Raw genomic sequence first — 15620 nt, forward strand, 5'->3', positions numbered from 1 at the left:
CCTCAGCCACTCTGGGCAGCTTCCAACATATAAAAAAGCATTAAATCTTAAAAAGCTTCCCTATACAGAGCCGCCTTCAGATGTCTTCTAAAGGTTATATAGTTACTCATCTCCTTGACATCTGATGGGAGGGCGTCCCACAAGGTGGGTGCCACCACTGAGAAGGCCCTCTTTTCTAATTGTATATGGGGTAATCCTGCCCGATGCTGAACATTCACTGCAATGAGCCTTTAGAAATGTGTCTTTCCATAGGGGTGATAGCTGCCTTATGCTGAGTTCACCTAGCCTAGTATTGTCTGCACTGACTGGCAGCAGCTCTCCAGTGTTTCAGACAGGGGGTGTTCTCAGCCCCACCTGGAGATGCTAGGGTTTGAACCCAGAACTTTCTGTATTCAGAGCAGAGGCTCTACCATTGAGCCTCTGCCCTTCCCCTAAAGAATATCCTATCTATTGTGGCACCCAGAACTGGACATAGTACTCCAGGTGTTGTCTGACCAAGGCAGAATAGAGTGGTACTATTACTTCCCTTGACCTGGACACTATGCTTCTGTTGATGGAGCCTAGAATACCGTATTTTTCGCTCTATAGGATGCACCCGACCATAAGGCACACCTTGTTTTGGAGGGGGGGAACAAGAAAAAAAAATCTCCCTCTCTCTGCTCGTCGCCCCTTCAGCGAAGCGGCAGGAGAAACAGAGCCCTTTCCATTTCTCCTGCTGCTTCGCTGAAGGGCGCTGCGCAAAGAGGGGGAGATTTTTTTTTTCTTGTTCTCCCTCTCTAAAACAAGGTGTGTTCTGTGCATTCAAGTGCATTCTGTGCGTTCAACCGTGCTGCCCCCCGAGCTTGTGGGGCTGGCGGTGGGGGAAGCGCTGCTTTTCCCCACCGCCAGCCTCAAAGATCCCTGAAGCCTTCAGAGCGCAGCGCGAGTTCCCGCTGTGCTCCGCAGGCTTCGGGTTCCTTTTGCTGAAGCCAGGAGAGTCTTGCTCTTCCGGCTTCAGCAAAAGGAACCTGAAGCCTTGGAGCGCAGTGGGAACTCGCACTGTGCTCCGAAGGCTTCAGGCGGCTATCCCTGAAGCCTGGAGAGCGAGAGGGGTTGGTGCGCACCAACCCCTCTCGCTCTCCAGGCTTCAGCGAAAGCAACGCGAAGCCTCCAGAGAGTGGAGGGAGCACTCCCTTTGCGCTTTGGAGGCTTCGCGTTGCTATTGCTGAAGCCAAGGAGCCTGCATTCCCTCCATAGGACGCACACACATTTCCCCTTAATTTTTGGAGGGGAAAAAGTGCGTTCTATAGAGCGAAAAATACAGTAGCTTTAGCTTTTCTTGCTGTTGCAGCACACTTTTGACATGTTAAGCTTGTGGTCTACTAAGATCCCTAGATCCTTTTCACATGCACTGCTGGCAATCCAGGCGTCCCTCATCTTATATTTGTGCACCTGGTACTTCCTACCTAAGGGACACAGGTGGCGCTGTGGGTTAAAGCCTCAGCGCCTAGGACTTGCCGATCGAAAGGTCGGCGGTTCGAATCCCTGCGGCGGGGTGCGCTCCCGCTGCTCGGTCCCAGCGCCTGCCAACCTAGCAGTTCGAAAGCACCTCCGGGTGCAAGTAGATAAATAGGGACCGCTTACCAGCGGGAAGGTAAACGGCGTTTCCGTGTGCAGCTCTGGCTCGCCAGATGCAGCTTTGTCACGCTGGCCACGTGACCCGGAAGTGTCTTCGGACAGCGCTGGCCCCCGGCCTCTTAAGTGAGATGGGCGCACAACCCCAGAGTCTGTCAAGACTGGCCCGTACGGGCAGGGGTACCTTTACCTTTACCTTTACTTCCTACCTAACTGCAGAATCTTACATTTGTCCCTACTGAAATTCATTCCCTCGCTTAACTTTTGTTATAGTTACTCCTGTGAAATTTGCGATACGCTCCACTTCTTGCTAAACGTGTTGTTGAATAACTGCCATACTCTGTCCCAAAGTGGCAAGAGTTTGATCGTGGCAGCAGCATTTCGGAGAGGTCTCTTTGTTATAGCCAACATAAAGAATTGCTTTGGGAGTTTGCATGATGAAAGGTGCTCAGTCAAAGCAAAATTGCTAGTGTAATTTATTATTATTAAAATGGCGCGCGCACACACACGAGTACACGTACTACTGAGCTGCTCGCAGGAATAATGTGCTAAATGTCTGCTCTTGTGCATTTGACTTCATGATAAAATAATGGGTCACTTGCTGGAGGATTGACAGCTTTGATGGATTTTATAATGTGGCGAATACCAGGAGGCAGCGTATTTCTGCTATTATGGTGCATCAAGGGCTACTCAAAACTGCTCATTGATTCTGGATTTGCAAATATTAAATGTTGACAGCAATTGCTGAAGATTTTGAGCCACAGAAAAGGAACTGGCGAGCAATCCTGGAGTTTCTAATTCAGTACTGGCAAATTGTGAACTTGCCAATATTTATATTTATATTTATATTTATATTTATATTTATATTTATATTTATATTTATATTTATATTTATATTTATATTTATATTATTTATTTATTTATATTTATATTTATATTTATATTTATATTTATATTTATATTTATATTTATATTTATATTTATATTTATATTTATATTTATATTTATATTTATATTATTTCACCCAGCCACTTTGGGCAGCTTCCAACACACATAAAAACATAATAAAACATTAAAAACTTCCTGATACAGGGCTGCCTTCAGATCAGTTATTCACTGAAGGGGGTGAAAAGGCCTTCCACAAGTAGGATCCAGAATTAGGAATTCCTTTCAGGTTGAAAGCAGTGGTCCCATCCACCTCCTTGGTGCTGGGAAAATGAAGGTGACAGGAAACTGGTTTGTTTTTTTCAACCAGAGGGTAGGGTTCCCTCATAGACCATGTTCTCCTTATGCTAGAGGAGGGTGAGGGTCAGAAGCAAAAAATGGTGGGGCAGCAGATGTACACCAGGGGACATTCCAGGCACACAAAAGCCAGAGGATGCTCTATCACCACCTATTACCGCATCTCCCCATCCTTCAACCTGGCACGCGATAAGCATTGTTACAGTTCAGGGACACATCCCAGCTAGTCAAAAGCATTTTCCCTTCACTTCTGTGCCCCTGACCCACCCTCCACCCCCAAAATGCATGGGCCAATTAGGGAAGTTGCCTGGGGAGAGGGAGTGAAGTTTGGGGAGAGTCCCAAAGGCCAGATTGAGAGGGCTCTCAGCCCACATCAGAAGCTCCCCTTGCCCTTGCAGAATGTGATTAAGAATGCTTTAGTGTTTACAAATCCAGAAATGGTTTGCTAGATCCTCATAGCGATTCTTTTCTTGCAGTGCACTAAATTTCTCTATTTCCACCCCACTTTCGGTTACGGTTTAAATTTTAGTGAATGTTGAAGTCCTCCTAGGGAAGTCGTAGAATGATAGATTTGGGAGGATCCTCTAGTCCAGTGTTCCCCAACCTTGGGCCTCCAGCTGTTTTTGGACTACAACTCCCATCATCCCTCACTAGCAAGACCAGTGGTCAAGGATGATGGGAATTGTAGTCCAAAAACAGCTGGAGGCCCAAGGTTGGGGAACACAGCTCTAGTCCAACTCACTGCAATGCAGGAATCTCGACTGAAGCATCCATGGCAGATGGCAACCCAACCCCTGCTTAAAAGGAGAAGCCTTATCTGTATGAAACCTTCTCTGGTTGGGCAAATTTCTGTACTCATTCCATCAAGAAAGCACTTATACAGTTGACTCAGAGATACTACGCTGCTTGGCATTGTTAACAGTTGCGCTGCCTGAAAAAAACTGCTGTTAGGGCTTTTAGATGTATTGCATTGCCACATTCATAGGTGCTATAAATTTGTTTCTTTGCAGCTTTGATCCAAAGAGAGCAGTCCAGCAGCTGAGAGCCTGTGGCGTCTTGGAGACCATCCGCATCAGTGCAGCTGGCTACCCGTCCAGGTACCATATCTCTGAAACTCTCTTCCGCTGTGTTGTTTTTAGTGTGTGTGTATTGAAATTAGCAAACACAAAAGCAAAATAGAATCTGGGGATAGGTAGAAGGTAGCCAGGTTGGTTTGTAGCAGATCAGCAAGGATACCTGTCTTCTAGTTATTTACCGTATTTTTCACTCTATAGGATGCACTTTTCCCCCTCCAAAAATTGAGGGGAAATGTGTGTGTGTCCTATGGAGCGAATGCAGGCTCCTTGGCTTCAGCGATAGCAACACAAAGCCTCCGGAGCGCAGAGGGAGAGCTCCCCCCGCGCTCTGGAGGCTTCACGTTGCTTTCGCTGAAGCCTGGAGAGCGAGAGGTGTCAGTGCGCACTGACCCCTCTCACTCTCCAGGCATCAGGAATAGCTGCCTGAAGGCCTTCGGAGACCAGCACAAGTTCCCGCTGCGTTCCGGAGGCTTCAGGTTCCTTTCGCTGAAGCCAGGAGAGTCTTGCTCTCCCGGCTTCAGCAAAAGGAACCCAAAGCCTGAGGAACGCAGCAGGAACTTGCGCTGTGCTCTGAAGGCAGCAGGGAGAGGCTGCACACGGCTATGGCTTCTTTAGCCCCGTGCAGCCTCTCCTGACAAGGAGAGGTTGCACAGGGTGAAAGAGGAAGCCAAAACAGCAAGCGGGATCCACCACGCTCACTGCCTTGGCTTGTGCCATAGCCGCGTGCAACCCCTCCTGCATGGAGAGGTTGCATGCAGCCTGTACACTGCTCTTTGGGGCTGGGGGGGAAATAAGATTTTTTTTCTTGATTTCCCCCTCTAAAAACTAGGTGCGCCCTATTGTCCGGTGCGCCCTATGGAGCGAAAAATACGGTAGCCATGGCAGCAGCAAGATGACTCCCCCTACGCCATCTCCTGGCCCCTGAATTGTTCTTGGGGATAGGAGTAACCAAGAGGGGGTTTTGTACAGAAAGACTATAAGCTCATTTCAGCATTGATTCTATTTTTTAAAAAATAAACAGCACCCAACTTCCACAACACCCTCGGAGGAGAAAAAATAATTTCAAGGAGAAATCCCAGCAGTAACTATTTTTTTCTGGCTACAACATAGTGGTGGCCTCTTTTAACAACCCCGCTCCATAAAATTTCAAGTGACAAGTCTGTAAGTGAATTAAAGATTGGCCAGTTATCTGGTGTTCTGCCACACGGCATGTTTAGCATCGTCATCTTTAAGCCAGTCCCCCAAACTGTCTTGTGCTAATGTAGTTTGCAACGATTGGCTTACAGATAAAGCAAGGATAGAGACAGGTTTGTGTTTGGAATTTCCACCACATTTTGGGGACCTTGGAGTTACAAAAGAAACATTTTAGGGCTTGGTGAAATTTTGCACATCCCAGGTATAAATTAAGAGATAACGATGACAAGGGCAAGTCATCTTTTGAGGGTGGGAGTGCACCTGGCTTCACCGCTGAGCAGTTTTCGTGTTTTACTATCGGCATAACGATCAGCTTTACCATCTGCAGCAATGGGATTATAAACGTAAGGCTACTGTAATGGCGAGTCCTCATGCCACTCTCCCCCCCCCCCTTACTTCTGCCTCAGAATGTAAATGTGCATTAGCAACAAAAAGGGGCGAATGCAGAGTGTTCTCTATGGGTCCCCAGAGTGGCATACAGTTCGGCCAAACTTCCCTCACCTCATTGTATCTCATTATACGCTCTTCCTAGTGACATTCTGTGTGTTGACATTCTGGGTTAGTGAGGGCTACATTTCCTCCTTACTCTTGAAAAGAGCACCTCTGCCACAGCCACTGTCCTGAGTTTATAACAATACCTGGACTTTCAGGGGATTCAATTGTGCAAACCTTTAAACTGCTTTTCGAAACCCATTTATTTTCGGCCACCTTCTCCGTTTTTATTCTGGCCCTTTGACAGTTTAGATATACAGTATATATATTTTAGGACCCGTTCTACTTGTGATTGGGATTTGTTTTAAACTGTTTTAAATACCATATTTTACATTGCCGTAACCTGCCCTTCTGGTGAAGGGTGGGTACTAAATTTGATGAGGATTACGAAGGTGATGATGATAACAACAACAACAATCATTGTTAGAAAAATTATCTGGTCCTCTGTCTGCAGGAATTTTATATATTCATCTTCTTTCTTTGCAAGCGGTGCCCTGCCCCATTACAGGTGTTAATACACTAATCTCAGCAATTATTCCCATTCTTCTACAGTGAAAGGCTAAAGGTGTGTCTACTTAACATTAAGCTCTAATTCATACTGGCTATAATGTCCGCATCTCCTTGCCATTCACCACTTAGCCTTCAGCTCTGTCATTAGCTGAGTGCCCACCATGCCGTTGCATAGCAGTTAGGAGCCTGAGATAAAAAGCAGGAAGGTGTGTCGTGAGGTTTCTTCTTCGTCTGCCTAGACCAGCACCAGCCTCGTTTAATCTGCATTTCATAAGGAATTCCAGACATTACTGCTGAGCTAGCAAACTGGAAGGCTGTTAATCGTACATAGTCCACACAAATAAACCATCACGATAAAAGTTCAGTGGAGCTTTAATAGAGAATTATACTTTCCCCCTGTTATTTGGGGTTTTATTCATTTTTTTTACAGCCTTTCCATTACTAAGCCCTCCCAAAAGCCATGAAAGACATGCATATAATATTTATGGCAGCCTGTCTAAAGAGACTTGATGGGCCTAGGAATGTAAGATTCCATTTAATCGCCAGGGCAGTCTTCCTATATGCGCCAATTTACTTTGAAGCAAGGCTTGGTGAGCCTGGGCCAGTTTACACCATCTGCAGATCCTAGTGGTGACAGCTTTTTCCTGGAATGCACAATTTCAGGCTGCAGGTGAAGGGTTGCCTGTTTTAAGGCTCTGCTGTCACAGAAACCGCCCCACATACAAGTGGACCACAAGCTCCTGTGGTTTGGGCTTAGCAGCACTTTCTGAAACACAGCCCTTCCCTTCTCCAAGGTTTGCTCTTCTCTGAATTTTGCAGTTCTCCAGCCAAGTGATATGTGCAAGAATGCATGCAACAAGGCAAATTGCGCATTTAAACACATACGTTACTGAAAATAATATTAAAAAGCATTACAGCAGGTGGAAATAGAGTCACACACAAAAAATGCAAATTACTGAAATTTGCATACAGATCTATGTATGGTAGGAGAAATTCGCAGTCAAATGCTGGTGAATCTTCACAGGGAATTTAAAAAAACAACAACCCTCAAACTGCTGTGGAAAAAGAGAAACTGAAAGAAATCAACATTGACAGAATCACCTGTCCCTAATTGCAAATTTGTGTGTGTGTTTATTATGTATTTCTCAGTTCACCTATTGATTAAGAATTAGCGCATAGTGACAGATGGCCAATAAATAAACGTTGTAAGATGTCTGCAGCTTCAGGTCCCTTCTGGACATCTGAAGGCAGTCCTGTTTAGGGAAGCCTTTAATGTTTGATGCATTACTGTATTTTAATATTTTGTTGGAAGCCGCCCAGAGTGGCTGGGGAAGCCCAGCCAGGTGGGCAGGGTATAAATAATAAATTATTATCATCATTATTATTATTTGAAACCAATGCTGAAAAATGCTCCTCTGCATTTCTGGGCACCTTAAGGTCACGGCGTAAGACAAGGGCCTAACAGACAACCAGGATACTTTTAAGTTCCTCCTGGGCAGATGGCTGAACCACCTGCAGCTGCCTGTACATGTTTCTGTGTATAGGATACCATGTACTTCAACATGGCTGGTTTCAATGTGTCTGCATTGCATTGGTGAAGGAGTAATTACCGTTTCAGTTGTTCCTCACTGAAATATTGAGAGTTCAGGATCACTTTGCAATCCCTTGACAAAGCTGCTGCAAAGTTTCTTGTTCCCTTTGTGTTCCCTTTGTGTAATTGAGAGAGCAGCTTTTTAATCATTCCTGATTTCAGGGAGCACTGGCGGAACAGGAACCTTCAAAACTATAAACACTGCAACACTGGATACGCTTAGTTGTGGGTTTTTTGTGCCATGAAATACTAGATTTCTGCATAAATGTGATAGACTAAAAATGTATAATTCAGTTTGAAGCGCTGCTCAGGAGCAGAGGGGTATGTTCGTTATTAGACTGTACCATGATGAATGCACCATCCCTAAGAAATGGACAGTGTATCGATCACAGCCTTTTTTGTTTAAAGCAAGGAACACTGTCTCTTACTTCTTGAAAACCGTTTTGAATCAATTTATCTTCGTTCTAGAAGTGCTGGCTACACTTGAAAGGTAATCTTTAGAAACAATGAACTTGAATAGTTGAGCTCCTCAGCGATCACTCACAAGCTTCCTTGTGTGCGAACACTTTCACTTTAAGATCAGTGAGTCAATGCGCAGCTGTTGCAGAAGGGTCAGTCATAAGAACAGAAGAGTTATCCTTCCTAGACCAGACCAGTGTTCCTAGTTCTGAGGAACCAGACACAATCTGGGAAGCTCATCAGCCCAGTGTCAAAGTGATGATCTTCCTGTTTGTCTGTCTCCAGAGATATACTATGTGTATGGCAAGTGAAACCTGCAACAAAATGTTGCAGTATAGAATGCTCCTGTTTAGGGTTCTGACCGGCCTTGCCCTTTACTTGGATACTCCATTCCAGTGGTTCCCAAACTTATTTTTTTGCACAGACCAGTTGAAAATGGCTGGTTGTCTTTGTGGACCATAGAATGATTTTTATGCCTGTTTTAGCAGTTGTAGTGTACTGTGCGAGATGCTGAGTGTTTTTTTTAATTGTGTTTTTATTGCTTCTTTTATATCTTATCTTGCATTCCATAGAATTCAAACTTTGTTGTTGTTTTTATTTAAATCTGTATACTGCCCTATACAATCTCAGGGCTGTCCACAGGATAAAACAATGATTTAAAAATACAGAATACATAATCGAAATAAAAACAATAACCCAGTATCCTCCCTAACACATTTTAAAATGGCATTGAATACGAAATAAAGAAATAAACGAAACAATAAAGTTCCAATTAAGATCAATATGAATGTTCAACGCAGACATGCCTGAATGAAGCTTGAAGGTCGTTTGGTGCTCCATGAACCACAGTTTGGAAACCTGTGCTCCATTCCTTTTCTTCCCCTGCCCCCCAACACCCCTCCCAAAAAAACCCCAGTCTGTCAACATTCTGTGGTCCTTATTGGAACTGCTCTCCTTCCCCTCTCCAGCCTACAAAGTTGTTTTATTCTTCTGCCAAATGATGGTTCCTCCAGTCTTGCAGAAACCTTCCCCTTGTGCATAGACAGAAAGGTCTGTTTTGTCTAGGAGTGCCTTCAGTCAATATTTTGTGGGTGAGAGTCAAGCACGGAGAGTAAAGCACAACACCAGAACTTTAGGTTTGCACAGTTAAAGTGAATTATTAAAGTGCTCTGTAGCCCTAACATAGGTCTGGGAAGCCTCCAGATGCTGCTTAACTACAACTCCCATCACCTCCAGCAAGCATGGCCAATGGCCAGGGATGATGGGAGTTGTAGTTCACCAGCATCTGGATGGCTGAAGGTTCCCACCCCTTCGCCCATTGAATCATTTTTAATGCCTTTTGTGGTTTGGAAAGTGATGAAGAATGTACCGAAAAGAATGGGATGAAGGAATAATGACATATAACAAGAAAACATTGTTTTGTTGTTGTTGTTGTTTTGTTTTGGTTTTAAAGAAGCCTACCATAAACAAATCAAGGTGAGCACAGGATTGTATGATCGTCCTCTGAACTTGTTGTTGTGTTGTTGTTAGTCGTTTAGTCCCCATGGACCAGAACACGCCAGGCACTCCTGTCTTCCACTGCCTCCTGCAGTTTGGTCAAACTCATGCTGCTAGCTTCGAGAACACTGTCCAACCATCTTGTCCTCTGTCATCCCCTTCTCCTTGGGCCCTCCATCTTTCCCAACATCAGGGTCTTTTCCAGGGAGTCTTCTCTTCTCAGGAGGTGGCCAAAGTATTGGAGCCCCAGCTTCAGGATCTGTCCTTCCAATGAGCACTCAGGGCTGATTTCCTTAAGAATGGATAGGTTTGATCTTCTTGCAGTCCATGGGACTCTCAAGAGTCTCCTCCAGCACCATAATTCAAAAGCATCAATTCTTAGGCGATCAGCCTTCTTTATGGTCCAGCTTTTACTTCCATACATCACTACTGGGAAAACCATAGCTTTTACTATACGGACCTTTGTTGTCAAGGTGATGTCTCTACTTTTTAAGATGCTGTCTAGGTTTGTCATTGCTTTTCTCCCAAGAAGCAGGCGTCTTTTAATTTCGTGGCTGCTGTCACCATCTGCAGTGATCACGGAGCCCAAGAAAGTAAAATCTCTCACTGCCCTCTGAACTAATTGGAGCAAATACTCAAGAAAGGTCCGATATGGTTTAAGCACTGCCTAAGCTTTGTGCAGGGACGCAGGTGGCGCTGTGGGTTAAAGCCTCAGCGTCTAGGACTTGCCGATTGAAAGGTCGGCGGTTCGAATCCCTGCGGTGGGGTGCGCTCCCGCTGCTCGGTCCTAGCGCCTGCCAACCTAGCAGTTCGAAAGCACCTCCGGGTGCAAGTAGATAAATAGGGACCGCTTACAAGCGGGAAGGTAAACGCCGTTTCCGTGTGCGGCTCTGGCTCGCCAGAGCAGCGATGTCACACTGGCCACGTGACCTGGAAGTGTCTCCGGACAGCGCTGGCCCCTGGCCTCTTAAGTGAGATGGGCGCACAACCCCAGAGTCTGTCAAGACTGGCCCGTACGGGCAGGGGTACCTTTACCTTTACCTTTAAGCTTTGTGCAAGAAAATGAGCACAAATGCCGAATAAGCAGGTCATCTGGAGCAGCCGTAAATAAAGTTCCTGTTCTGAAAATCAGTTTGCTGTTAGTGTACGGGATAGCCATTGCTAAGTCCATCAATCAATAACTTTTCTAATCCTTTTTTTTAAAGTCACATAAGCTCAGCAGCCATCACCCTCATGCTTTGCGGCAGTGAATTTTGTCAAGTACATGCTAAATGAAGTTACTTCCTCCTGTCAGGCCTGAATCTGCTGATAATCTGTTTCATTGAGTGAATCGATGTCAGCTTGCAGAAGTTGCACTCAGAGGCACTGTTCTTCCCAGGAAAGCAATGCAGAGTGTAAAGATTTAGTATCTAGATATACTTTAGGTATTTGAGGTAAAGGGGGAGGAGGCTGGAGTCATCACAGAAATGCTCAATAAAACATTTGCTTATGGTTTGGCCTTAACAGAATACAAGGCAATTTTCTCAGCCTAGTTTTCTCTCTGTGTGTGTGTGTGTGTGTGTGTGTGTCTGTGTGTGTCTTGTTCTTCCCCTTCCATCCTCATTTTTTCCCCTCTGACTTGGGATTGCTGTTTGTAACTCTCTGCTGCTACACGACAGCAGCAGGAGCTGCTCATTCCATCTCCTTGAATGGGTTTTGAACCATTTGTTTGCCCAAATTTATTTTCCAACTTTTCGTTTCCGCATTGTTGGACACAATTAAGTTTATTTCCCCCTGGAAGGAAGCTTGCAACAATTACACTCCCCCCTCCCCCCTCTCTAAGCAGTGTGGAGTTTTCTCGAGCTTTCTTCTTTTGACTAAGAAGTTCAGAGACATTTGAGATGGCAAGTGGGTTAAACTGGGTTAATTCTTGCCTATTCAGTGCGTGTGTGTTTGTGGAAGAGGTGGGGGAATGAATTGCACCATACAGTCTTGGGGAAGTGCAGCTAAAGGGGGAAGGGGTTAATTTTGGGAAAGTATAAAACCCAGATGAGCTGTGTGTACCATTTCGTGTGGATCCTCCGTTCCAAAACCTGAGAGCTGTGCTGAAAGTTTTAAAAAGGAGCTTCCCTCATATTGAATTTGACAGGCTGCAGGGACTCGCCTTTTCCTTGCAGTTCCCTCCTGCTTCTACAGTGAGGGGGGAAAGTATTTGATCCCCTGCTAAATGACCAGTCCATAATTTTAATGGTAGGTTTATTGTAGCTGAGAGAGACAGAATAACAACAGGAAAAAACCCAGAAACCCAGAAGACAAAAGTCAGAGACTGATGTGCGTTTTAATGAGTGAAATAAGTATTTGATCCCCTATCAACCAGGGAGATGTCAGGCTACCTGGTATCTTCACGAGCTGAGATTAGAAGCACCTGCTGTAAGGGAGAGGTCTTACCTGTAATCCCAGCTCTTTACAGGTGTGTGCAAACCTGGTGGCCACCTACAAGAAACGTCTGGCCTCTGTAACTGCCAACAAGGGTTTTGCCACCAAGTACTAAGTCGTCTTTTGCAAAGGGGTCAAATATTTATTTCACTCATTATAATGTGCATCAGTCTCTGACTCTCTTTTGTCTTCTGGGGATTTTCCTGTTGTTATTCTGTCTCTCACAGCTACAATAAACCTACTATTAAAATTATAGACTGGTCATTTCTTCGTCAGAGGGCAAACAGGAAAATTTAGCAAGGGATCAAATACTTTCCCCGCTCACTGTATTACTGCTGGCACTGCCACAATCATGATCTCTGCTGCAGGTGGCCGGCTACCTTTCCCCTTGTCTTTCAGCCGCCTTCCTCTCCAGGCGTAAGACACTGGAGTAACATGGAAGGAGGTAACAATGCCTTCTCCTTGAAATGGAATAAATTGAAGGAACTAGGGTGGGGGGCAAGGGATGCGGGTGGCGCTGTGGGTTAAACCACAGAGCCTAGGACTTGCCGATCAGAAGATCGGCGGTTCGAATCCCCGCGACAGGGTGAGCTCCCATTGCTCAGTCCCTGCTCCTGCTAACCTAGGCGTTTGAAAGCACGTCAAAGTGCAAGTAGATAAATAGGTACTGCTCTGGCGGGAAGGTAAACGGCGTCTCCGTGCGCTGCTCTGGTTCGCCAGAAGCGGCTTAGTCATGCTGGCCACATGACCTGGAAGCTGTACGCCAGCTCCCTCAGCCAATAAAGCGAGATGAGTGCCGCAACCCCAAAGTCAGTCACGACTGGACCCAATGGTCAGGGGTCCCTTTACCTTTACCTTTACCTAGGGTGGGGGGCACAAAATCCAGCACATAGCAATTAAGGGGGAAGACTGAATGCTGCCACCAGTAACTGGGGTGAACTCTTGCTCCTATTTGCATTGCCCTCCTGCCCCCTCACCCACCCACCCCTTGCCAAGATTTCCATACCGCCAAAGATCGGGGCAATGTACAACTATACAACATAAAACACCATTTAAAACAATGAAAACAACCATTAAAGTGACTGGCTAACCCGTTTAAACAGCGGCAAAGCTCTGTCGGCATTAAAATGCATTCAAGAGATGCCTGACAGTCAAAAGCAAGGATGCCTGCCAAATCTCTGCTGGAAGAGTGTTCCAAAGAATGGAACCAGCAACACTAAATGCCCACTAAATTCTAGTTGAGGCTAGTTGGGCCTCTGTAATATGGGGGTCAACTATATCACTCCTGCAGATGATCTGGGAGATAAAGGCTCCAGCAGTCCTTAAGGAATCCAGAACCCTAATTGCCCAACACAAGCACCTTGAACAACACTCAGTAGCATATGGGCAGCTCATGCAAATGTTTTAGCAGAGGTGTCATACATGCCGCTGAGCATCTCCTCCCATCGTTCTGCACTAGCTGCAATAGGAACATGATTCATACCTGGTCAAACTTTTTGTCTGATTGGCAGCGACTCTCCAAGGTCTCAAATAGTGGTCTTTCCCATCTCCTGCTATCTAGTCCTTCTAGCAGCAGATGGCCAAGGATTGAACCTGGGTCCTTCTACATGCCAAGCAGGTGTCCTGCCACTGAGCACCAGTCCCTCCCAAGGAGGCTGCAAGTGTCTGAAAGGCAAGAAGCCGTGTGAAGGCACCTGGGACCTTCTGCATGCAATGCTTCTGCCCTATGACTGAGCTGTGTCCCCATTCCTTTGACTGGGCCTGTTAACGCCATCATTTTCCCCAGTACAGGAGCAGCAGTGGTCTGTACTTATCAGTGCACATTTGTGTGACTGAATGGGGAAGAGAACTAGGATATAGACAGACACTTCAAGTAGTAATTTGCACAACAACATGTGACGCAGAGACAGAACCAATCACGAGAAAGATGCAATAAACCAGGCCCATTATGCGAAGCTATAATTCAGTAACCAATTGCCTACATAGTTTGGCTTCAGCGAGGGGTGGGGGAGTTTTAAACCTTTGTTAGCTAGGCACGTAGCTCTCGTGCCTCTGGATCTATTCTAGGTAGAAGATCTGCAGCTTTGTGTCTAGCTAATGGCCAAATAAATTCCCCTGATGAAAACGGCTGAAACAAGCTGGGAATTGCTTCGCAAATTTACTGTTTATCGATGCTTGCCTCTTGCATCTTTCCAGGGCTGTGTACATTGAGTGCTTGAAAACTCGGGAGCCCTAGAAGTAGCTGAATTAGATATTTGGCGTTGTGTGGAAGGCTTTTGGTGAATTAGATATTTGCTGTTGTGTGCTCAGCCGGAGATGCAAAGTAATAAAAAATTGGCAGAAATTGTGAGAAATTCTGCACATTTGCGAAATTACGCAGGTTGCAGAATTCAGCTTTTCTCGGTGCAAAGTTTGGAATGCCATGCCATCGAGAGTTTGGAAACCTTTTGGCCTCTGTGCCACAGAAATGCATAAAAAACTCCCCCCCCCCCATTCACAACACATATTTTTTTAAGTGCACTAGTTGGCTGTGCAAATAGCTGGTGTTGATGATAAACCTCAGCCTTTTATAGCCTATAAAATAGTTTTTTCCCCTAGCCTTTCTCTAAACATATTATTACAAATATCCTTGATGGCTCGCCTGCCTTTACTGATTCCAAGCTCACCTCATCCAATATATATAACCTCATCTAGCCAGGAGCGGTTGGGATTGTCACATGAATGTTCCAGACTTCTCACTCATGCCTCTTTCGTTCATCTGAGCTGTCTGTCAGATGCTGCAGCCTTGTACCAGTTTGGTATAAAAATCACAGCTGCTAAACTTTTACAGACATTGCACATACATAATTGAAATGTTTTCCACTGGCACCCCTTCTCTGCAGACTGATTTTTTCATAATGCGCCTTACGCTGCCTTGTGGTCCCTTCTAGGAAAACAGGGTCCATAGATTACCGAGCTTTATTTATCTTTATATAGAGGGGAATTTTTTTTTAAGGCTTGGACATTGCAAGAGCCTTGGACATTGTAAACAGTTCGATGTGTTCTGTGCCGACTCTGCCACAGTAATATTCTTGAGCTTTATACCTGTAAGAGCCGGTTCCCAACCTTCCGTCACACCTTAGCGTGACCAAAAATATGCGAACTGGCTTACAATGCATAGATTTTTTAAAAACAGCAACTGCAGACATTGTGGGGGTTGGTGCAAGTCTGCTCACAGAGCTCTGTGACTTAGCTTGGAAAATGGACTAGCCCAGGGTAGTCATTGTCATGCCTTCCAGATTCCTACTGCAAAGGAATTTCAGAAATAGACTGGAAAGAGAAGCTGCTGAATTGCAACTTATTACCAAACTTAAAACCATGGAGAGACCTGGTCTGAACAAAGACATTGGATTCTTATCTCATTATACATGACAAAGCCATTTTTCACCTTCTCACCCCTTGCTTTTTCCTGTAAGACCTATTGCAGTTGTTAAGAGTCGTCAACAGGCTCATCACAGCTATCTGCCAATCACCCATTCCCACCACCCTTC

General features: G+C 45.3%; 1 protein-coding gene across 3 annotated transcripts in view; it reads left to right on the forward strand.

Annotated features, from left to right (window-relative positions):
* MYO5B (myosin VB) overlaps nt 1–15620 on the forward strand; it is a 295897-nt gene that overhangs the window by 203103 nt on the left and 77174 nt on the right. For all 3 annotated transcript variants that reach the window (XM_081929539.1, XM_081929540.1, XM_081929541.1), the window contains exon 17: nt 3867–3953. In XM_081929539.1, coding sequence (XP_081785665.1) covers nt 3867–3953 — 87 coding nt within the window. The remainder of the gene's footprint in view (nt 1–3866; nt 3954–15620) is intronic.

Source organism: Podarcis melisellensis (genome assembly GCF_964234715.1).
Source record: "Podarcis melisellensis genome assembly, chromosome: 11".
Lineage (NCBI taxonomy): Eukaryota > Metazoa > Chordata > Lepidosauria > Squamata > Lacertidae > Podarcis > Podarcis melisellensis.